Below are 24817 nucleotides of genomic sequence, written 5' to 3'. Positions count from 1 at the left end.
TTTTTTTTTTTTTAATTTCACAAGTTTTCACAAGGACAGCGTTATAGAAGAAAACCCACAGCAGAGGCTAGGTCATGCAGAACCATTAATTATCATACCTTGGCCCATTCTATTCATCCTTGTCGCACTTTAGAGAGAGAAGTAAGCTCTGTAAGTTTTACAATGCTTTTAAACTGTCATATTTCCTGTTGAGCACTTTAACTGGCACATCCTTGTCGTTATAAATGTTCTGAGGGCGTAACTTTATAACCTCCTTTGCAAAGGATGCATGAAAAATTTTTTCATGATCCAGAACGAGTGTATACAGAGTTATATATAGTTATAGATAATATTATATATATCTCAATATATATTTGGACAAAAATAATTGGAGAATACCTTCTACTCACAGGGTTTCTAACCCATCTTAATATATGCAGGTGATTACTCCCCCCACCCCCACCCATGATTGTTTTGAACCCTGTGCTGCCCCTAAACCCTGGCGCTGGTTGGGCTCTAGAGAGGTACCTGCTGGCAAAGCCTCACCAGGTTTGTCAGTAAAAGTGCTTGTCCATTCACACAGCAAGCAAATCGCCAAAAAAAAAAAAATTATATATATATACATATATGTATATATATATAGTTATATGTATATATATATTACATATATATATATATCATGCTTGGGAGAGTAGGGGACCAAAAGCCGATACTCTGAAAATTAATCATAAAAACCTCTTCCAAGCTGGTAGAGCTATGGCATTCTTCTCATTTCCCCACCCCCAAGTCTCTCACCCCCACCCCTACTCCCCAATCCCCATCTAAGAGAATTGGGGGGAAAAAACCCCAAAACAATCCCAAAACAACCCAAAACATGCTTTCCTAATCGCCACGCCAGTCTCTTCCCACTAGGTATCCAATCTCAAAAGATGCCAGAGTGAGGCTACAGGAGTAAGCTGATTTTTAGGAAGCATTTCTGTAACTAGCGTGTGAATAGTCTGCCTAAAGACTACTGACTTCTGCATTTTGCTGGGGAAAGGCAGTTTCTAAGTCTTTTTTTTTTTTTCTTCTAACTACTATTAAAAAAAAAGGGGATGCACCAAAAGTTTTTGACCTGCTGTGTTCCTTCCCTGACTAGGTCTGTAAGTGATTTCCACCCCCCACCTTCCTTTTCCCTTGGTTAATGGGACTCTTTCTGGATGAGCCAAGGCACCAAGAGGGCTTCTGCTCCAATAAAAAGAAACTGAGGCCAGGAATTTGTACCCCTTTGCTTTCCTTGGACAGCTGAGGACTGAGGACGATGCTGCTGCAGTCATGGCTCCTCAAGGGTATCCATAGGCTGCCTTTTGTCTTTGTGGGCCCCACCTTGATGGCATATTCTGATTTACTTTCGCACACTGCGACCTAGAAAAATATTATCTGTCTCTTGTTTTATCTTCCTTGGCTGTCTCTTTGCATCAGACCCACACAGTACCAGGGATCAGGGCCTACACAAATCAACCATGGTGGGGGGGGTTGTGGGTGAAGATCCCCTGAGGATACGTGGAAAAATACTTGCTCTTTTCTGAGCGTTATTTATTCTGTACATAAGGTGAGTGATTCACCTTTGAAAAGATGTAAAAGTCCCAGGAAGGCAGTTTTTAATGACTTACATCTGATATTTATGATACATATGGCTTTTCATCCCAAATGTCAAAAGGAAAAGAAAAAAAAAACAGTTTTCTATGTGGCAGTACACTGAGACAGACTAACAATTCAATATGCAATTAGACCCCTTTTTACTTAAATTAAATCACTAGAGTTTGCCGTCTCCATGAATGGAATACTGTTATTGTTTCTTTAAAAAAAAAAAAAATTACGGATAGAATACTTTCCCAAAGAAGATCATGGAGCAGAAAGGCCTTCAAAGAAGAATCCCTGATGTTAGTTTGTTTGCTGGACGCAGGTGCTTAGGAATAATAAATCAAACAAATAGGGTCGGCCTTTCAAATGCTTCACAATGTTTTAGCTGGGAGAATGGAGACAATCACTAGCTTACCAGTTGTTGAGTTTTTGTGTGTGTGTGTGTTTTGTTGTTTGTTTTTTTTTTTTTTTTGGCTTGTTTCAAATAAGTGTTCTGACTTCTTGTGAGTATAAAAAATATATATATATATATCCCCAAAGCACCCTGATGCATCAGCACTTCTGTATTCTAGAACTTTCTCCATATAGCTCTGCCTTTGCTAAGGAGTGTTCACATTGAATAGCCTCTCTCCACTAATCTGTAGAATCATTTCTGCAGTGAGTTATTTATGTTTTTAGCATGCCTATGATTTTTTTTTCCCCTAGACTCATAAATAACTTTTGGTCCGTCTGTCTGCTTACTTGCTGTTGTGCTTAAGGGTTTTATGGTGGTAAAATAAAATTGACAGTCACATGCACACTATCATACATATGCAAAGTATGTATATAAAAAGGGAGAGAAAACTGGGAGGGGAAGGACAAGGAAAAGTTACTGTTGGGAACACCAACTGGGGGGAATGAGTGGCAGATACAGTTTCACACACGGTGGGAGTGGATATACATATTAAAGTCTTTCCTCCTTCACATACTTCTGTTTGTCCCGACTGTCCCTGGACTTGGTGCGGTTCGGCCGATTTGCTGTGGCAGGGATGGAGTGAACAGAGGAACTTTTCTTGCTGGAGGACTGGGAAGAGTAAGAGGAATGAGAGAGGCAGATCCTCGACTGACCAGCATTGTGGTCAAATTGCATGGAACAAAAGATCAGGTCAGATGGCAGGAGCTCAAACTCATATGGAGGGTTGGTGATGACATATCTGGAAAAGAAACAAGGAAGGGGGTTTCAAGAAATCAAGAATCGTAAGGAGTGTTGGACCCTCTCCTCTTTAGCTAACAGAGAGGTCCTATCTCCAGACAGACCAGGGAGATAGGCTACCTTCTGGCTATTTTCTATTTATCTCTATATATTGATGTCTCTCCATTAGAATGTTTCTTGGGGGTAGGAGCTGGTTTTGCTGTTTTTTTTTAAATTCCCAACTCTAGGCACTTTCTTTGAAATGTATTTTTAATCCACTAATTTGGTATCTTCAATATTATTACATATAACTGGGAAAATAAGATATCTTTGAATTTTTAAAAATGTCATCAAGAAATGAATACATCTAATCTCCTTTCTCCATGAAAACTAATTTTCTAAACTTTTAAAATTTTGATTTCCCTAAACAGACTCCCTCTTAAGTTTCAAATATTCAATTCATGCACAGAACCAAAGGGCAGAATATGGGAAAATAACCTGGTGCTTATACGGTCTGCTCACTCAACTCTTATTTCTTGAACACAGTCCCAGGCTATTTCTTTGTGCTTTATAGGTCCCTTTTCCCTATAGTTAGTTACACAAATTAGACACTTACTAGCTATGTGACCCTGGGCAAGTCACTTAACCTTAATTGCTTCAGTTTTCTCATCTATAAAATGAGCTGGAGAAGAAAATGAAGATCCGCTCTGCCAAGAAAACCCCTAATGGGGTCATGAAGAACCTGACATAACTAAAAACAACTGAACAACAAAAGTTACACAAAGCTCATTTTTCTGTACCCGTCCTGTGTTTTTACAAGTCCACAAGAAGACAAACCTTAGCTTTAATTCTGACAGAGGAAGGGTTTTGACATCTTAAAAATCAGGTGACCTGGACTACATCTGGTAAACCCAAGTCAACCATAAATCCTCAGATAGCCCTGATCCATCCCTATTGAGGGGGATGGATTGAGGAGATACACGACAAAGGATCCAATTCTATCATCATTATGTTCAGATCCTGAAACTAAATCTCACTGGTGATTCCAAACGGCCAAGGAATCCCATTCCCTGAATGTCTTTTGGTACAATGGAAAGAATTTGGAAGTCATATAACCTGAGTCTGGAATCTCCTCTGCCACTTAGTAGCCATCTGACTTTGAGCAAATTACTTACTTCCTCTGACCTCTCTTTCTTCCTCCTCCCTCCATAAAATAAGGGAGTCTAATTAGAGGAACTCTAAATTCCCTTCTAGCACTAAATCTATGAACCCATGAACTTTGAACATAGTTGAAATGACACCATACCATGCCAGATATACAAATAATCAAATTTCCCCCCTTTTTTCTGAAGTATAAATGAGATGGGAAGAGATACAGAGGGAAATTAGGCTACGTCAAAGCAAAAGATACAAGTAAAAATGTATTTAATGAGCAGGTACTTGGTCTATAAATACATAAAATATCAACATAGTTGGAGAGATTTGGGCTATAGTTTTATAGATGTGGGCATGTGCCAGTATTTCCCATTCCTCATAGCTCATAGGACACTATAAGCACTGTCCTTAATGAGGACAATACCTCTCTCAATACCTCAGTCTCAGATAATTATCTTAAACCAAGTCTTTTAATGTACCACTTCTGATTCGGTTGGGGAGTGGGATGGATCCCTCATCGACTTGAGTGGGCACCAACTGCTCCATGTCTGGGTGCAGCAGCAGAAAACACTCACCGTTTGGTGCATGTGCTCGCTGGACCTAAAAGGGCATCTCTCAGCCGGTAAATTCCAAAGCAGAGCATATTATAGGTCTTCAAGGCTTTACAGAATAGATCACCATAACAACCACCATCCTGGGAGATAATATAGGAAAAGGGAAACATTTATTCATATATATACATACATATACAAATTATTTATAAATATATACATATATGAATATATACACAAAATGTATATATATATACATGTATATATTTGATTTTTATTTCTCTAAGAATAGAGAACAATGAAGAAAAATCCATATTAAAGAATCCTATCTTGGAGGAGGCTATGACTACCGATGGAACACTGCTGCCAGTGGGACAGCCATAAAGCAGTCACCTTGGTTAACAGTTTCTAGTTAGTTGTGACAGTCTCTTGGAAAAGCAATGATGGGCACAAGTGGGGTTGTCCCTCAGCAACTTCACCTGAGCAGGCCTGGCTGAACTTGGGAGAAGAGCAAATGAGTCTGATTTTAATTGGAAACAGAAAGCTTTGGGGACTGAGAGCTTTCACTCAGGAGAAGAGGAGAAATAGGGTCTCTTCTAAAGAGTGATTACACTTTGCTCTGGTTCTCCAGGACCCACTGTGCTGTGTTTTGCTTGATTTGACGGTGTTGTCAAAACTTGCCCTGGTGATAATTAAAACCCCAGTAAGGAGGAGAGATGCCACCAAGCATGAGGGTGACACTCACTTGCAGGTAAGGACTGTGTGAAAAGCACAATTTGCAGACCTCCTCAGCAACAGCGGGGAGAGGATGGGAGGAAGTGTGTCTCCCAAGAGCCTAGGTCTGAATGCTGAATTACTGGCAATCACAGCTCTGATCATTTCACAATTGCCTTCCACCTGACTGGGACAGTGAACACAACCATCATTTGGCCAACATGGGACCTGAAAACAAATCCAATTGCGATGAAACTAAATGATAAATTCTGTGGAGTCTTAGACACAGACTTCTCATAGTCGGTGCTAATCCAGGGCTTTAACCAGGGATGGGGGGTGTAAGGGGATGTGCTTGGCCAGCACAGTATTTTATCCTACTAGCACCACCACCATTTGCATATGGAATCACATAAGAAAAATGGCTGATGGCCCCAGATGTTTGTCTGAGATGGCAAGACACAGTAGAAAGAAAGAATGCTGGGAGGGAACTCTGAAGACTCGGGTTTGAGACTGGGCTCTTCCATTAACTAGTGTGGGAACATGGATCAGAACATGTTTTTTTGTCTTTAAGACTTAGTTTCCTTACTTTTAAATGGAGGATAATAATACTTATGCTCCTTTTCTGGGATCAATTGAGATAATGTACAGAAAGAGTTTGTAATGACCATTGGAAAAAGAGCTCAAAGGGAATGGGATTCAAATTCTGCCTCTTTTAAGACCTGTGTTCCCTAGTCTAGAGGGCCTTTATGGCCCCTTCCAATTCTACATCTGTGATCTTATCTTCCTAAGGGCTCTATAAATGGCAGTTATTGACTTCAACTTAAATGTCCAGACTGGCACCTGGGACTTTTGCAATTAGTGTTTGTCAACACTGACCCAAGGGCTTGCCTGGTCAGAGGAAGGCTAACTGAGGCCAGCTAACAGACAGGAGATGAACAATAGGAGCATTTAGTGAGATTTCCAGAAGTGCCAATCAGGAACTACCTATCTTATAGAAAAAGGTTTTGGATAGATAGACCATTGACCAGGTAGAGGAGGCTGGATAGAAGGAGTAGGGAGGGAAAAAGGAAATACCTGATTTCTTATTATTTCATTAAAAAGTGATAGCAAAACCAAAGCATTACCAACCAGGGGAGTCAGTTTTCCCCTATCCTCAGAAGCTTACCCCTAAATCAGCAAAAGGCCCATCCAGCAGGGCTAACTGTGCGACTCGACATCGATCCCTGTTGGCCAATGTCTGGGGGGTGCTGTAGCCACCTCGTAAGGAATTTTCTTCAGCAAGCAGGGCTTCCAGCTCTGGAGTTGCTCCTCCTGTGACCAGCGTCCGGATCAGGGTAAGGATATTGTCGTTGAAGTATGTCTGGGGACATGAAAGAAATTCTCCTTAAGCAAAAACACCATTAAAGTCACAACAGCAGACATTCAAATTACAAGTTTTCTGGGTTTCTCCTGTTCAAAGTTCTGGCCTGTCTCTTCAAATAATTTTATGTTGGAAGTGAAAAGACAGCAGCCTCCAATTACTCTATTCCCTTCTATCCCATTAGGCTCCAACACTAGAGTCTTCCTTTTAAAGACCCATTCAGGCAGATTTTTATTAAAGAACTAAAATTTGAATGATTTATGTTTCCCATAATTGGTGTTAGTGGCAAGGCAAGGACAGCCTCCGTTTCTTTTCCCTTCTTGGCTAACAAGGAGCTTAAGAAAATGGAATTATAATGCTCGGGCTCTATGAAGAAACTTTGCTTGAGTTCTGAAGGCTCCATTTCCCCCAGTTTAGAGGTTGAGAAGACCGGGTTACCTCTAGTGACTGGCCACACCAAGGCACCAGAGAGAGAATGACTTGTATTACTCTGTTGATGTTATGACGTGTCAGTGGGCCAGGCCTCTGGGAGCCATCCTGAGGCCATGTGGTAAACAATTTAGGACATGTTCTGCTAATGTTCAGACATAGACGTGTGTATCAATTTAAATACTCTGAATCTGTGCCAGATAAATTTATGATGAGCTGGGATCCTGCTGTTTCCTTTTAAAACCTCTAGGGTCTAGGCTAAGTGTGGCTTATTAAGGAAGGCTTCCTCTACACTGATGCTTTGCCAAAATCCATAAAATCACTGGTCTGTGAGGAAAACAATGGGCATTTAAAAATTAATTTCATGCCAAATGAATGCCTTTCAAGCTTGGTTAAAGTGACATAGTCCAGAGTGAAAGGGGACCAAAGAAGTATTTGAAATCAAATATGTTAAACCATCTCTTGCATTGATAAGATTTCTATAACAGAATAGCAGCATTTGGTTGGACTTCAAAGATAATCTAATCTAAACATGCAATTTTTCAAGTGAGGAAAGTGAGTTACAGAGTATGAAGTGAAGTGGCTTGAGATAAATCACAAAGATAGTTACTGTCAGGGTCAGGATTAGGATCCAGTTCTTGGGGACATCTAGATAGCACAGGTAGCAGGCCTGGAGTCAAGAGGCCCTGGGTTCAAATGTGGACTCAGACACTTCCTAGCTATGTGAATCTGGGCAAGCCACTTAACCCCAATTGCCTAGCTCTTGCCCCTCTTCTGTCTCAGAACTGATATTAAGACATAAAGCTAAAGTTTTAAAAAAAGAGAGAGAGAATCCAGTTCTCCTGACCCCCCAGGTTCAGGCTTCTTTTCTCCTTTGTCATACTGTCTCTTTGTAACTGGCTTGAGGGAGTTGAATTGAAGAAGAAGACAAGACAAAAGATATTTTTCAGAAAGGGCAATAGTAGAATTGCCTTGCTTAAAAGATGTTTTTTGAGAGGCAATTCCTTAGTCCCATTGCCTGGCAAAGATGGTAGGAGACCAGAACTGGGGCAAGGGTTCTAATCCCATCTCTGCCAGAATTAGTTTTGTTATCATCAGCAAATCACTAAACATGCCTGTGCTTTAGTTTTTTCTTGTGGAGAATGAGAAAGAATGACTGCTAAAGCACCTTTCTTAGTAAAAAAAAAAAATTCTATGGCTGCTTGATTCTCCCTTAAAATTCACTGCAAAAGAGTTTTTTTCTTGTCAAAATGTAACATTAATTTTGGCCCATCTTTAGGACTTGACCTCAAAAGGTTTTTTTCACCCTCTGTCAGTGTTGAAATATATTACTCTGAAATGGTGTCATCTTTTCAGCTGATCAGTCAACAATCTGTATCAGGTGCCTACTGTGTGCTCAGCCCTACACTGGAATAAATAGTGAAATGACCTGGTTATGAAATTATGTATTGTTCATCATCACAGAGAACAATGCCTTCCCGATTGTTTATGAAAAGGCAGAATTTCAGAGTAAACCACTCCAGAGTTGCATGACCAACTTTTATGCCGCTCATGTTTTTCAACGGTGACCAGGCTGGCCCTACGACTCAAATGTATCTCTTCAACTGGGCTCGTTTGGAATGAGTAGCATTGCCATGGGTGGAGAATGTTGGGTTTTGAAGAGGTAAAATGGTGCATAGAGAGGGAAAGGCATTTACCTCAGACTCAAGAGGCTGAGGTTCAAAGATTAACTTGGTTTGTTACTTGCGATATGGCAGTGGTAAGTCCCCTTAACCATCTCTGACCTTCCTTCAGTGATTTCCTTACAAAAATGGTTATATTGTTACCTCCCCACTCCTCTGTCAGGGCTATTGGGAGGAAAGCGCTTTACGAATCTTATGCACTATGCAAACTTGAGTCATAATTAAAGTTAATGGTTCATACTTGTCTATACAACATCTATCTCTTTTTCTACTGGGGATTCCCAAACAATCAAGCGCAGAGAAACCCCTTCAGTGACTCATAGGGGTGATGAGTGCAGTTTGGGTCTCTCTGTAGATGAAAATAAAGCTGAAAGGAATGGTCCAATCTATTTAGGACAACCTATAAATGATAAAAGTTGAAAATTAAAACACGGTGGGGCAAGCATGTTGATAGCTAGAGTGTCCCATTCTTCATCAACTCCATCACCATTTACACAATAAGATACTGGTACAACTTATACTACCATGCTACTACAAGCATGGGTTAGGTGCCTAATTTCATTTCCTGCTTTGTTTACTGGGGCCCTAAGAGAGCTACCCAGTGATGACAAAGCCATGAGGAATGGTCCCGTCTATTTAGAACAACACATAAATGATAAAATTTGGAGCTTAATGCACACTAGGACATGCGTGTTGATAGCTGGTGTATCCCACCCCTCACAACCTCACCACTAGTACAACATACTAGTACAAGCATGCATTAGGAACCTAACTGCATTTCCTGCATTTTTTAATGCTGCCCCAAGAGAAAACAGAGAAAATAACTTAAACCTTTATTAGAAAAGTTCAGAGCATACATGCCAACAACAGCAACAACGACAAAATCCAGATGATTCTCGACTTAGAGGCAGCTAGGTGGCATAGTACGTTGTCCAGAAGGTTTGAGTTTGAATCTTGACTCAACTACTTACTTGTTGTAAGATCCTAGTTAACCTTTGTTAACCTTTTTCGGTCTTAGTACTCTCTTCCATTTAATGGCAAACAGAACTTATAGGGTTGTTATGAGAATCAAATGAAGTTACATATAAAGAAATATATACACATGTCACTTTGAAAACTTTAAAGCATGTGCTAGCTTTCATTATTAAACAGATAAGTATTCTCATTAGTCTTTTTCTAAACCCTTATCTTTTGTCTTAGCATCAGTTCTAAAACAGAAGAGTGTCAAAGGCTAGGCAATAGGGGATAAATGACTTGCCCAGGTTCACAAAGCTAGGAAGTGTCTGAGACCAGAGTTGAACTCAGGACCTCCTGACTCCAGGTCTGGTACTCTTTTCTATTGAGCTACTTAACTGCCTCTAACAAGATAATTATTAAGATAACATTTTTAAAATGCTAAGCACAGTGCCTAGCATATAGGAACTAAATAAATGCTTATTTTCTTCCCTTTCCTTCCTTTCCTTTCCTTTTTTTTTTGACCATCAGCTCTGTTCATTCTAGGTCACATGAGATATGAAAAAGTCTTTTCTAATAGGATCATTCCAGATTTATTTCCTTTTTTGACAAAGTTACTAAGTTGGTAGATGAGGAGAAAAAGAGGGACGTGATTTGCCTAGATTAGAGTAAAACAACTTATAAAATCTCTTGTACTATTTTTGTGGAAAATTTGGAGGCTCAATGTAGGCTCAATGATGTTAGAACACTATTCCATATAGCTCTTATTTACTGAATGAATAAAAACCATGAAGGCTTCAAGGAAAATGGTTTCCAGGTGCCCCAAGCTTCTTTGATTGACCCTGTGTTGCTTTAGTCTTGTTATCAATGACTCGGATAAAGTCATAGAATGGTGTGTTTCTCAAAGTTCCAAATTATGTACCACTGGAGAAATTACAGATGTATCTCCTGCCATTGCTGGAATTCACAAATATTCCGAGGCCAAAACACTGGACCAAATCAAATAACATGAAACCTAATAAAGACAAATGTGAAGTCTTATGCTTGAGTTCCAAATTTTAACTACCCAAGTACAAGATGGGAGGAGGCATGAATAGACAGCAATTTGTCTGAAAATTTGTCTGAAAAAAGACCTAGGGGTCTGAGAGAACTGCAAGCCAAATAAGAGTCAGCCAATAAACCCCATCCAATCTTGGGCTCAATTATGAAAGCATAAAGTTATAGATTAAGAGCTGGAAAGGATCTTAGAAGGAAACTATGGTGTCAAGAGGGAAAGGCATTTGTCTATTCCAGTGACCTCTGCCTGGTGCTGTCATTATTGCTGCTGCTATCAGAAAGTACTCCTGTTTGGGGGGATATTGCTCTGCAGAGACCCATGAATGGATCTGAAGACTTTTTAACTACCTACTACACTGCTACTCAATTGATATTTCTGAACCCTGTATCTGGCCAGTCTGTTACCCTGCTCCAGACTCTTCAATTGCTCCCTGTTCCCTGTTACTGTTTGTGACAAAATATAAACTCCATTGTTTGACACACTTTCACAAACTGGCTGCCATCTTTCTCCACTGATTTCACAGACCTACTTTTCTTGCATGTGAATGTTGCAATATTCCCAACCTGGTCTATTTGATATTTCCCATAGAAGATATTCCATCAGAGGCAGTTAGGTGGCTAAGTGGATAGAGAACCATCCTGGAGATGATGAGTCTAGTTCAGTGATTCCCAAAGTGGGCGCCACTGCCCCCTGGTGGGTGCTGCAGCGATCCAGGGAGGTGGTGATGGCTACACTTTTTTTTGTATTACATTCTATTCTGAGTTCAATCAACAGTTATATAATTTCCAGGGGCACTAAGTAATATTTTTTTCTGGAAAGTGGGTGGTAGGCCAAAAAAGTTTGAGAACCACTGGTCTAGTTCCAGACATTTCCTACCTGTGTGACCCTGGGCTATACCTGGGCTTGAACTCCATTGCCTAGCCCTTTTTGCTCTTCTGCCTTAGTACCATTGGACAGTATTGATTCTAAGAAAGAAGGTAAGAGTTTAAAAAAAAAGTTTCCCTTACTTAGCCCATTCTATCCTTCAGACTTGTTCAAAAAGCTCTCCTCTTCAATTCTGTCTCCTGAATCCCCTAAGCTCCCTTCAGTGCTTAGCTTGAGTACTTTCCCCTACAAAGGGCCTTTCCTAAACTTCCCCTCCACGTTCTTAGTTTCTCCCCTGAATAAAAAAATACTTTTAAAAAATCCTCATCTTATGTCTTTTTTTTTAAAAAAAATCTTTACTTTCACCTTAGAATCAAGACTGTATATTAGTTCCAAGACAGAAAAATGGTAAGGGCTAAGCAATGAAGGTTAAGTGACTTGTCTAGTCACACACTGCTATAAAGTGTCTTAAGTCAAATTTGAGCTCAGGACCTCTCATCTCCAGGATTGCTATATCCACCGAGCCATCTAACTGTTCCTGTTGGCAATAATTCTTTCATTTTTTTTCTTTATTATCTCCATCACCTAGTGAAAAGGTAGGATGAAAATTTCATTGATACTGGATAAAGAACTCTAAGAGGAGAATACTCCCTCTACCAAACAAGATAGCAATTCTTCTGAAAACACTGGGATATTAAATTACTTGTTTGTAACTTAATCGGGGGGCAGCTAGGTGATGCAGTGGATAGAGGACCTGGAGTCAGGAAGACTTTAGATACTTCCTGTCTGTGTGGTCCTCGGCATATCATTTAATCCTGTTTGCCTCAGTTTCATCATCTGTAAAATGAGCTAGAGAAGGAAATGGCAACCCTTTCCAGTATTTTCACCAAGAAAATTCCAAATGGAGCAATGAAGACTCAGTCACCGAATAATGACAACAACAACCAACTAGCCAGTAATATGTCAGAAGCAGGATTTGAACCTAAGTTTTGTTGGCTCTTAGGTCAATTCTTTACCACTACACCATGTTGCCTCTGGCACATAGTAAGCACTTAATAGTTGCTTACTTAGGACTCCCTCTGTTGCCTGTGAAGGCAAAGGTACAGTGGAATGGACCCTACCATTTATTATGCGTGTGACCTTGGGCAGGTAACAACTTCTCTTGGCTGCTTCCCTCATCTATTAAATGAGAGCATTAGATTTGATGCTTTTGAAGGCCCTCCTAGCACTGGCATTTGTTCTTTCTGTGATTTCTGAAAGGAGGCAGAGCACTGAACAGTGAAAGGAACACTAACCATTGTATAAATGACAAGCAAATTCTAATTTGGATATTTGAGCCCGCAGTGCCATCTAGCCTGAGTTTTGAAGGCTGAGGCAGCTCTGGTTGGGTGTAAATGTTTGGGGCTGTTCTCTGGTGTGCTGGAGCATCCTTTTTTTTTTAAAGTATAATTACCAGAGCTTATGTTTCATAGTTAATGCTGTCAAGCCTTTTAAACTAATTGGTCTTTTATAGAAAATTTAACTGAAAATTAACACATCTTTTAATAACATTGCTTTAACTTTAATGGCACTTTGCCTTGCGTTTATAATTGCTCTAAAATTGTCATTTTCCATGTCATAGCTGCCATTTTTTATATTTGCCAGTTTTCATGGTGTAGGTTTTTATTTTTAGTAATTTTTTTCCTTATGAAGAGAGAGAACCATTTGCTATTTTCCACCTACTCTGGGCCACATTTAAGAGTCAGTATGAGGGTTAGGGGAAGACTAGGGGGACCAGTAGCTAGAAGACCTGGGTTTGGGTTCATGTTCGGATATGTCCTGGAGCTACGACCAGAGAATCATTTAACTTCTAGGAACCACAATTTTCTTTATAAAGAAGGGGCAGCATTGTCATAGTTCTTATTTCACAAGGTCCAACCTCTTCATTTGACAGAAGAGGAAATACAGATCCTGAGAGGTTGAGTAAATTGTCCCAAATCACTGAGGAAGTAATAATAATCATAAAATAATAATAAAAAATTCCTCTTTTACAGAGAAGAAAACTGAGGATAAGAGATTCAGCGACTTGTTCAGAACCACATGCTAGTATCTGATATAAGATATGAAGTATGAACCCAGTTCTATGATTATAGACCCAGAATTCTTTCCATTGTACCATGTTCATATTGAAAAGTGCTTTGCAAACTGTAAAGTACTATATTAATGTGACTTTTAAAAAAATTACTAGACTATGATCCTGCATTCTAAATTGAGGGGACACTCCTATTCCACAGCTGAAATCCCTCATCCCAAGACCAACATCTCAACTGCCTAAGGGCAGCAGCTACTTAAGACTGGCTTTGGCTTCCTCTTGCCTGACATAATTCGCCTTGCACTATAGGGACCCTTTCCTAATGGGTATAGTTATTTTTCTCTGTCTCCTCCTCAAATTACCATATATATATGCTTATCATATATATCATAAAATTATTTTTATTTTTATTATTATTGTTTATTTATTCAGGCACTCATCACCCAGGTGGTTACTAATCAATAAGTATTATGTGCCAATTACATGACAAGCACTGGGGACACAAATTGGGTGAATGAAAGATTCACAGTTATTTGTTTACATGTTGTATCCTTCCCCAAAGCCCATTGCATTCAAAAGATTTTAGCTCTAAAGCTTTGCACATGGCAGACATTTAATAAATGCTTATTGGATTGGGTTGGATTGAACCGGAGAGATCCCGAGTCTCATGTAGGCAGACCTAAGGACCAGCTATTGTTACATCATGAGATTCAGGTCCGGTAAGAGAATCTATTAGAATAGAATAGGTCAAAGAGTAGTTAATAGTTCAATGTCAGAATGGCAACCAGTTTCCAGTGGAGTACATTAAGGACCTGTGCTTGGCAATGCACTGTTGAACATTTTTGTAAAAGTACAAACAGCATGCTGATCAAATTTCCCAATGACACAAAACTGGGGTGGGCCCGTCATGATTGCTAATATGCTATTTAACAGTCAGGATCCCCAAAGATCTTGAAAATTGAGAGCATTGGACTCAATTTATTAAGATGAACTTCAATAGGAATAAAAGTAAAGTCTTATACTTTAGTACAAAAGAAAAAAAACAGCTTCACTACTATGGGGTTGGGAAAAGGTCTAGCTAGATAGCAGTTATTCTGAAAAAGAAGTGAAGTGGGAGGGGTCTTTTGGACTAGTGAGCTCCATGGGAGACGGCAAGGGATATGGCAGCCAAAAGAAGTAACGTGATCTGGGGTTATGTGAAGAGTGGCATAGTTTCCAGAAATAGGGTGATGACAATCCCACTGTAGTCAACCCTTGTCAGACCTTTCTCAGAGTATTGTTTTCAGTTCTGAGCACTGTGGTTTAAGAACGATGTTGATTAGCTGGAGAATGTTCAAGGAGGAAAAGCAGAATAGTGAAGAACTCTGAATCTTTGTCTTATGAGTAGAGGCTAAAGAACTAGGCATGGTTAGCCTAGAAGAAAGAAGATCCAGGGGAGCCATGATAGTTGTGTTCCAGCATTTTAAAGGACATCACAGAAGGAAGGGTATAAAGTATGATTCTTTTTCTATTTGTTACAGTAGGGCAGAATCAAGAAGGAGTGAGAATACACAGAGGCTAATTTAGGTTTGATTTTTTCTAAAACCTTACCTTCCATCTTGGAGTCAATACTGTGTATTGGCTCCAAGGCAGAAGAGTGGTAAGGGTAGGCAATGGGGGTTAAGTGACTTGCCCAGGGTCACACAGTTAATTTAGGTTTGATATCAGGAAAAGCTTCCTAACAATTAGAACAGTTCAAGAGTGACATGGATTGTCTCAAGAGGTGGTGGGTTTCCCCTTCTGAGAGGTCTTCAAGAAGAGGTTTGATGATCATTTGTTGGGTATGTTATATTGGTGATTACTTTTGTGTAAAGGCTGCACTCTTGGATGACATCTAAGGTTCTTCCAAACCTCACTGCAGTATCTGCAAGGCAAAATCCAAAGGCTGATGGGCCTATGACTGCCTCCATTTAAATTATAAGCTTGATCTAGAGGCACACTTTGGCCTGCTCTTTGCTAAGTCATGGCTATAGGACTGTTTAGTTGTTTCAGTTGTGTCAGACTCTTTGAGCCCCATTTGAGGTTTTCTTGGCAAAGATACTGGAATGGTTTTCCATTTCCTTCTCCAACTCATTTTATAGATGATGAAACTGTGGCTAGTAAGTATCCGAGGCTGGATTATGAGGTATCTTCCCCCCAAAATATTATTTCAATAATATATTATTTTGTTAGTAATTATTTTGATAATTTTTGATAATATGTCATTATTTCTTCTGTTTCTTCCCCTTTTTACTACATAGTCACCAAATGCTTCTTATTTTAAGGGTCCCCTTCCTAACCTCCCCTCACCTCCACCAAAAAAACTCAAACTAAACCATTTCCAATCATTTGTAGGAAAAAGACATGTCTTTTTAAAAAATGTCTTTGCATTTTTTACACATTGGGGCTTTTGCTTTAAAAGTACTCTCACAAAATCCCATGTTTCCACTTCATCCTGTTCATATCCTTTGAGTCTGAGGAGGTTGCTTAATATCATTCCCATTTTGTAGTTGGGAGACTGAGGCTCAAGGAGGAAAAATACTTCTGGATTCATTGGAACAGCTGAAACTAATAAAAATCTCCTGAATTCAGGGTTAGTTCTTCTTCTACAAGATTACATGATCCTGTCCAAAGTCAAGCAATTATGGTAATGATTTTAAAAAGGTACAATGAAAGAATGTGCAGGAAGTACTTTTTTTTTTAAACCTTTACCTTCCATCTTAGAATTGATTAGTTCCAAGGCAGAAGAGCAGTAAGAGTTAATTAGGAAATTAACCAGGCAATTGGAGTTAAGTAATTTGCCCAGTCATACAGTAAGAAAAGTGTCTGAGGCCACATTTGAACCCAGGACCCTCCATCTTCAGAACTGGCTTTCTAACCACTAAAAAACCTAGCTGCTCTAGAAATACTTTTTGATTAAAGTATGAATTTAATGGACAATTCCTGCTTTGCACTGAGCAGGAGGGAGATGAGAGAACTTCCTTCTTTAAAAATTTTTTTTTAAAAACCCTTACTTTCCATCTTGGACTGTGTACTGTGTTGTGTGTTGTGTTGTACACTTGTACTGTGTATTGGCTCCAAGGTAGAAGAGTGGTAAGGGCTAGGCAATGGTGGTCAAGTGACTTGCCCAGGGTCACACAGCTAGGATGTGTCTGAGGTCAGATTTGAACCTAGGACCTCCCGTCTCTAGAAGAGAACTTCCTTTGGAATAGTTGGGAATACTTGCATTAGCTGATGCAGGTGAAGTAAGCAGAACCAGGGCAACAAGTTATACAATAACAACATTGTAAAAGCAAATACAATTGAAAGATTCAAGGACTGCTTACAATAATAACCAACCATGATACTAGAGGAGGATTGGTGATGAAGCATATTATCCATCTCCTAACAGTGAAGTGATAGATTCAAGATGCAGAACGAGGCATTTGGGCAAGGTCAATGTGGGAATTTGTTTTTTTTTTGTTTGTTTGTTTGAGTGCATATTGCTTAGAAGAGTTTTTTTTTCTGTTTCATTTGGGTGGGGGAAGGAGAAAGGCAGGAATGTAGGAAGGAGAGAAAATGAATTATTGTTAATTAAAAAGTAGAAATTAATTAAATTAATTTATTTTTTAAATTTCATTTAAAAATGCGAATAGCTAACAGTATGCCTTAAAGACACTTGTAATGATTCCTCAGTCTAGAGAAACTTCCCTGGTTCCAATGGACCATATTCGAGAGATCTGATCAATCTACATCTTTTTGTTTGTTTATTTTTTAAGAAAAGGTGGGGGGGGGGTTCCAGTCTGACTGCATAAAAATGAACTTCATTAAATATAGGTATACATGCATATGCACATGCACATATCCATAAACTCAAACTCATTAGTGATAATGTTTAGGAATATTAAATGTAAATGCTATTTGTTTCTTCCCTGAATAATGTGCATTCTTGTTCATTCTGGCTGGGCTATTAATGTCCAGAGTGCTGCAGACTTCTCTGCCTAGAAAAGGAGCAGCATGTATAAGGAATGAACTCTCCAGGGTAGAGATTTTTTTTTAATCTATTAGAGTTTTAAATTGCACGAAGATTTTTAGGACTTCCTATTTATTTGCTCTGAGTCTTCTGTGCCTCAATTTCTGAAGATCCCTTTAAAGGCTATACTTTTTTTTTTTTTTATCCTTAAGACAGAAGCACATATCAGTAAATGAAAATGTCTTTTTTTGCATTACTTTACTGAGTTGGAGCATTTGATGGGAGAAGGGCCAATTCAATGTGATGATGATAATTATGTTATTACTACATAGGTATATATTAAACATTATAACATATATAATAACTTTCTTCCTCAATGTAATTTCAAGTGTACAAGATTCACAATGGTTACTCTCTATACTAAAACCTTGTGAGGGAGATTCAATGATGCTAACTACCCTCATTTCACAGAGAAGGAAACTGAGGTTTAGAAATAGTCATATTAGGGGCAACGAGATGACATAGTGGAGAGGCTGCAAGGGCTGGAGTTGGGAGGACCTGGGTTCAAATATGTCCCGAGATATTTTCTAGCTTTGTGGCCCTGAACAAGTCACTTAACCCTGATTGCCTAGTCATTCTTCTGTCTTAGAATTCATTCTAAGAGAGAAGGTAAGGATTTTAAAGAAAAAAAAAGTCATTGAATAAAAGAATCAGAGATTGAAAGCTGAAGAGAGACCTCGAAGATAATCCTGTCAAAAGTTCTCATTTTACAGCTCAAAAACTGAGTCTCTGAGAGATTAAGGTTAAACTATTTTTGTTGAAGGTAACCACTTGAAAAAGCTGGGGTTTGGATCTTGCTCCCAGATCTCCTAATTCTAGGTCTGGTACTCTTTTTCTACCCCACTGTTAGGCATCATTCTACACATGGGGAGGTAGCATGATATAATGGACATGGTTTGAGTTCAAATCCCACATAGAACATGACCACAGGCAAATGCCTCAATTTCTCTGAGTCTTTCTGAATTTATAAAATGAGAGAAATGATACCTTTTATACTTTACCTTGCATGATTGTCTTCAGCTTCATTTGACATGATATGTGTGTGTACTTATATTTATTTATGTAGTATTTCATAAACTTCTAATCACTATATAAATGTCAGTAATTAACTAGAGACACGGTATCAAGTCATTGATTTTATGAGAGAATGTTGCTGGTTCATTATTTTTTTTCTTCCCCATCACCACACGGAGAGAACCAAGTCTGGTTTATTTAGGTTAAGAATTTGGTGAGACTTGTGTTTCAGAGGCCAAAAGCTGGCCAGTGATAAATGAGATCTGGGCACATAAGAGGGCATTTCCAGAAATGGATGAAGGAAGGGTCCCTCTTGCCCTCACCTTGATTATGATAAAAGTTAGAGCTTATATAAGAAAAGATCCTGACAGATGACATTTGGGAAATAGTGGATTGTAGACTACAAGGGCAAGCTCTGGTCCTTTAGCCACTTTGCCTAGAAACATGGATAAACCATGGGTCCAGCTTACCTGAAAACCAGCTATAGTCTTCAGTGGGAAGGAGAGACAGTATGTCAGCACGTTATCTAGCCCCAGTGATAAATTACTGGAAGCTTCTGTACAACTGCCCCGTGAACAGTACCCTGACTTCAGCTTGAAGAATGTATTTCCAAATTGTGATGCTCTACTCAGAGCTATCTAGGCATAAACATAATTATTCTCTCTCTCATGAGGTATTTGTGCTGTTGATTCGCACAGCACCATGACATGGTATCTGTAACATCCCTATCTGTTACTCTGGGAATGGCTGTGATGAATAGAAAGATTATTCCTTCCACAAATGAGGCAGTGAGCAGCAGGAGTTGAATTATGAGGGACAATATTCCGTGAGTGTTTAGACACCTGATTAAATGGCAGTTTGGAGAAGAGGGTGAGAAAAAAATGGAGATCATCGACATTTAAATAGAATTGTGTTTCAGCCTTGTTTGTAAACGACTGCCTAAGCTGGAATATGTTCTCTCTCAGGTTCCCATTGTGTGGAAGGCTCTCATTCATGTTGCATAATTTCCCTCCATTTCTTTCTTAGCTGTTTTTAATTACAACAACTCTCCTCAGTTCTTGACTAAACCCCAGTCTCATCATAAAGAAAAGCAAGAAGAAGGGGAAAAAAACTAACGTTCCAAAAAATGAATGTAGCAATTTACAGCTTATGTGTTGTTTTTTTCTGTTGTTTTTACTTTGTATTTTTTTCCCTAGAAATCTAGCTGTCAGTTGAACCAAACACAGTTCTAAAACCTCATTTTGGCACTTTTGAGCTCCAAAAAACAAGAACCTAGCCTCAAATATAATACCTGAATAGCATTTTGATGAGCAATATACAAATTAGCTAGCAAATCAGGTTGGGCCTATTTCCATTAGACTTATTCATTCTCTTTTTCTAAAAAGTGTCTCTTAAAGGATTTCAGTTGCCTTTTCTTTCAGCCCAGAAGGAGGAAGAAATAGAATTCTCAGCAATATCACATCTGCAAAAGCCAGTCGAGGATGGGAAAACGTGCAATGGAAGCATCCCCTAAAGGTTAGAACACTGGACTTGGAGTCAGGAAGACCAGAGTTCACAATGCTGTTTCAGACAACCAGCTGTAGAATTTTTGGCAATTCAGTTAACCTTCCCATATCTTACATTCCTCCTTTGTTAAGTAAAGGGGTTGGGTTTGATGACCTCCAAGGCCCCTTTCAGCTCTAAATCTCTCCTCTCTGATCTTATATTAGGAGTTAGATTGGCATCCATGTTGTGGTATATTTTGATAACTGAATGCAATATAACTGCTTTCCTTTGTAATCCTATGTATTTCATCTTATGTATTTTGAAACCTTATTCTGAGGAGGGCTCCATAGGTTGCCAAAGGAAACCTTAAAAAAATGTAAAACTCCCATTCTACATAGAACTCTCTCATGGGGTAGAGAGGATGCTGAACTGCATTATTAGAGTGAATTTCCTGTTTTCCTTGGAGTTTCCTCTATTATCCTCTAAGTAAGGGAAGGAATTCCCGATGCCAATTAAGTCATAGTTACAGTTCTTATCCCCATCATGGAATACATTTTAAATAGTTGGGCATAGGTATATCATCTTTCCCAAGTACTAATACTAGGATATTTGTTAATCACATTTTTTTCATTCTCTCCCAAATCTCTGGCCATATAAGTTTGGAAATGGAAAATAGCCAGTCAAATGGCCCAATTTCGAAGACAATTTGTAGGCTCATTCCCTCTGTTGATGAAGAGGGTAATGTACCTCAAATCCTTATGTCCTGATCATTATTATTACCAAAAATATACATACAGAGCACCAACACCATTTTACACATTCTGATGAACCTCAGTATGAGAAGTTGAAGAGGATTGTTATCAAACACCTGCAATCTATCTTGGGGCAGAATTATCAGAAAAAATAACTAAAGGAGAATACCTATATGAAGGCAACGTCTCCTTTTATAATTTTGCCTTTTTATTTTAATGGTGTGCTTTAAAGCTCTAAAGGAGGTTTGCCTATAAACATTTTAATTTTCCTGTAACATAAATGGTCTTCTGAAATGTTTCTAATTAGGATCAGGGGCAAAATGAGATTTCTAAAGGAATGAATTGCAGAAATCATTTTTAAACTAGAGGTGCAGTATATTAGACCTATTTAATGGAGCTTATCTTGAACTGTTTCTGCAGCCTCTCTCATTAATTCTGGCCTTTTTGGATCTGCATGAGCTAGGGCAGTGAGTTCTCTGCCATTGTCCCTGGAAAAGATTCCACTACAAGCCAGCAGAGCAGGATATAGAGGTTTTCAAGAAGAATAGACCTATAGGAAGCCTGGGAGAAGAGATACTAACAATCCAACTACCTCACAAGAGTTTTGTTATGCATTTTTGTTTTTGAGTTCTCTGGTGAAGGCACAGACTTCAATCACTGGAAAATTAATGCAGAGAAATGGCATAGTATAGTGAATTGAATGTTGAACTTGAAGTCAGGAAGACGTAAGATCAAGTCTTGCTCCAAACATTTACTAGATACATGACCCTCGGCAAGTCACTTAATGTATCTGAGACCAAAATTTCTCATCTGTAAAGTGAGGGAGTTTGACTTAATGGCCTCTGAGGTTCTTCTTAACTTTAGTACTATGATCTATTATCCTATGAAAAGGCTAAATAGAATGAACAAAAAGTTTAAACTGTGTAAATTTTATTTTAAAAGGTAGGTTTCTTTTTGTTCTAAAACACTGAGGAATTTGATGTCTAAAAGAATTTTGGTTTGCAAAGGACCTTCTATGATCTGTTTTGGTAAACAGAGGAGAATTCATCACAATTAATATATCTTTGCAAAAGTCCTTGACAATAATAGCAGCATATTCTCTTAGGCAGGTCAAACATTTTCCCCTCACAATGTGCAATTTATACTAGTAATTTTTTAACATTTCTTTTCTCTTTTTCTCTCTTTCTCTCTCTCTCTTTCTTTTCCTTCCTTCATTCCTTCCTTCCTTTTTTCTTTCTTTCTTTCTTTCTTTCTTTCTTTCTTTCTTTCTTTCTTTCTTTCTTTCTTTCTTTCTTTCTTTCTTTCTTTCTTTCNTTCCTTCCTTCCTTCCTTCCTCCCTCTTTCTCTCTCTTTTTTCTCTCCTTTTTTTTCTATTATCACATTGAATAAATCCTTCCATGGCCATATCTTACAATGCATATATATGATATGAAGTAGGGAGTTCCTTATTTACAGATATATTTGGGTTTTTATCATAGCCATTGCAAAGATAAACTTTATTTCCCCTCATGCTCCATTTCTAACAAATTATGAATTAGAAATGATCAAAAATGAAGTTTTAATGTATAATAAAATTATTTTCTTCATTCTAAGAAACTCATAATAATACTCATCTGTTCTGACATTCTTTCCTTGTTTAATAAAAAAGGCAAATATGACTTTTCAAGCTATCGATAGTCTGACCAGATTGAAACCTTTGTTATTCCATCCTTAAGTACGAAAGTAAATACTTTGATTCTGAAATGTATTATGACATGCTAAAAGAAAGGACTCATTTAAAAGAATCATGGGTTTCAAACAAGAAAGAAAGAACTGCTAACTCAAGCTTCCCCTTTTACAGTCAGAATTTGAGCCTCAGGAAGTTTAAATGATTGAACCAAATGGGCAGGGAGATTTCCAGCATTTGAATTCTGTTCTTGATTCTCAATCCAGTGCTCTTTTCACTGAACCATGACTATTTTACCCTTCAGTCTCCTTATAGAGTTTAGGATTTTCTTCTGCATTCTCTCTTTTTATTTTTCTATGCCAACATCTCTGAGAAAAACCAGGTTAGGGTTCTACACACAATAGGGAAGAAGGAACAGAATTTCCTTACTTACCGCACTCATGAGTGAGTCCAGGACACTAACAGCAAATGCTGTCCCACATGCAAATGGCTGTGTGAGATACAGTTCTGTATCAGGGTCATCATCGTCGTCTTGGTCCAAAAACTGAACATTAGTATCATTCACTAGAAAAGTCATAAAATATCAGTTAGTGACCAGAGTCTAGCCTGGTGAGTTAAGTAAATAAATAAAACCTGGTATTATAATGGCTTAGAGGCAATAAGCAGTCTTTTTGGTGGCACTAGAAATAAAATCAAAATGGAAGGGAAAGTATGGATCCTGGAGTAGCAAGGTTGGGAATGAGGGAAAAAGGGAAGTAGTGGCTCATTGCTAGATGATTATCAGATATTCTTAGGTATGCCCATTGGCTGGCATCATAGGGAATTAAAGAGTGATGATAATTTCCTCTGGGATCAATGGCAAGAAGCCAGGCACTCTTATAGGGATAACTTAGAAGTCATTTTGTTGGAGTGATTGACTTTTTGCTCTGGCAGATAGTGCCTCTCTATAGAGAGAAATAAACTGGGATTTCTCACTACTATCCAATACAAAGAGCTGGTTCACCCAAATAGTGGTGATTGCAGAGTTCTTTGTTCAAGCAGATTCTTTTGCTATATCATTGGTTGCCACAGTGGCTCACCCCAGCCTTAACACCGGCCCAATGCTCTTCATGTAGCAGATGTTCGTTCATCACTAAGTAGCGGTTAACTACTATGTGCCAGGCACTGTGCGACATGCTAAAGATACAATGGGGAAAATGAAAGCTCCCACCCTCAAGGAGTTTGCATTTCACTAAGCATTTGCTAAAAGCTTCCTGATAGTGATATTATCAATTCTAGGACAAAAAGCAAGGTGAGCAATGTCAGTAGCAAATGCTATGTTATGTTGCTCATCAAGGAGGAAATGTGCAACATTCCTGGACTTTATGGGTGTAATCCAAGTTCTCCTTTTCTCTTCCCAAATGCCTTACTCTCTTACGTAATTCTCTTTAAATAGACCATATGCAGTCAGTAAAGATTCTTCAGGCATGAGAGTGAGAGATTGGTTGATCATGTCATAGAGATGTCTTTAACTTAGTAAAAATTAAATGACAAATTGATTTCAATTCTTAATGGGATTTCAGGAATTACAAATTAATATTTTTAGAATGTTTTATATAAATATGTATGTGTGTAAGTGTATGTGTATATATATCCACTATACCACCTAGCTGTTTTATAAATATATATGTAAATATATATTTTATTTAATTTAATATATATAAATATACATATTTATAAAACAGCTAGGTGGTATAAAATGCTGGGTTTGAAGTCAAGAAGACTCATCTTCCTGATTTCAAATTTGGTCTCAGACACTTACTAGCTGTGTGATCCTGGGCAAGTCATTTTACCCTGTTTGCCTCAGTTTCCTCATCTATAAAATGAACCGAAGAGGCAAACTGCTCCAGAATCTTTGCCAAGAAAACCCCAGATGAGGTCATGAAGAGTCAGACATGACTGAAATGACTCAACAGCAAAAATACAGACACACATATAAAACATATGTATGTGTATATACATATATGTATATCCATACACATATATATTTTGTATATGATAAAAGTTGGGGCAGGTATAATATCACTGATTCCTTAAGTAATTATTGTGTAACGATTTTCAGAAGTGAGTCGATGAATATTCTAGATTCCTTCCTAACCTCACCAGAAGCAATCTTTCTTCTTGGAATTTTTTATCCCTTTGCTACTGTAGTTAGCAAAAAGAAAACTCTTTCCATGAAAAAATGTATCTTGAGTCTTTTCTGTTTGGGATAGGAGAAAGA

The 24817-nt window shown here is 38.5% G+C and overlaps 1 protein-coding gene across 1 annotated transcript in view; it reads right to left on the bottom strand.

Moving 5' to 3' along the window:
- Positions 1–829: 829 nt before the first annotated feature.
- The window catches only part of KCNMA1 (potassium calcium-activated channel subfamily M alpha 1), a 299458-nt gene continuing 275470 nt past the window's right edge, over positions 830–24817 (bottom strand). Inside the window, exons 23-26 of the mRNA XM_044659039.1 lie at positions 22991–23121; positions 6359–6553; positions 4504–4622; positions 830–2795 (exon numbers count right to left, since the gene is read on the bottom strand). Of these exons, the coding sequence (XP_044514974.1) occupies positions 2546–2795; positions 4504–4622; positions 6359–6553; positions 22991–23121 (695 nt within the window). The 3' untranslated portion in view covers positions 830–2545. The remainder of the gene's footprint in view (positions 2796–4503; positions 4623–6358; positions 6554–22990; positions 23122–24817) is intronic.

The sequence above is a fragment of the Gracilinanus agilis genome, chromosome 2 (genome assembly GCF_016433145.1).
Source record: "Gracilinanus agilis isolate LMUSP501 chromosome 2, AgileGrace, whole genome shotgun sequence".
Taxonomy (NCBI): domain Eukaryota; kingdom Metazoa; phylum Chordata; class Mammalia; order Didelphimorphia; family Didelphidae; genus Gracilinanus; species Gracilinanus agilis.
This window is presented reverse-complemented; position numbering and strand designations above follow the sequence as displayed.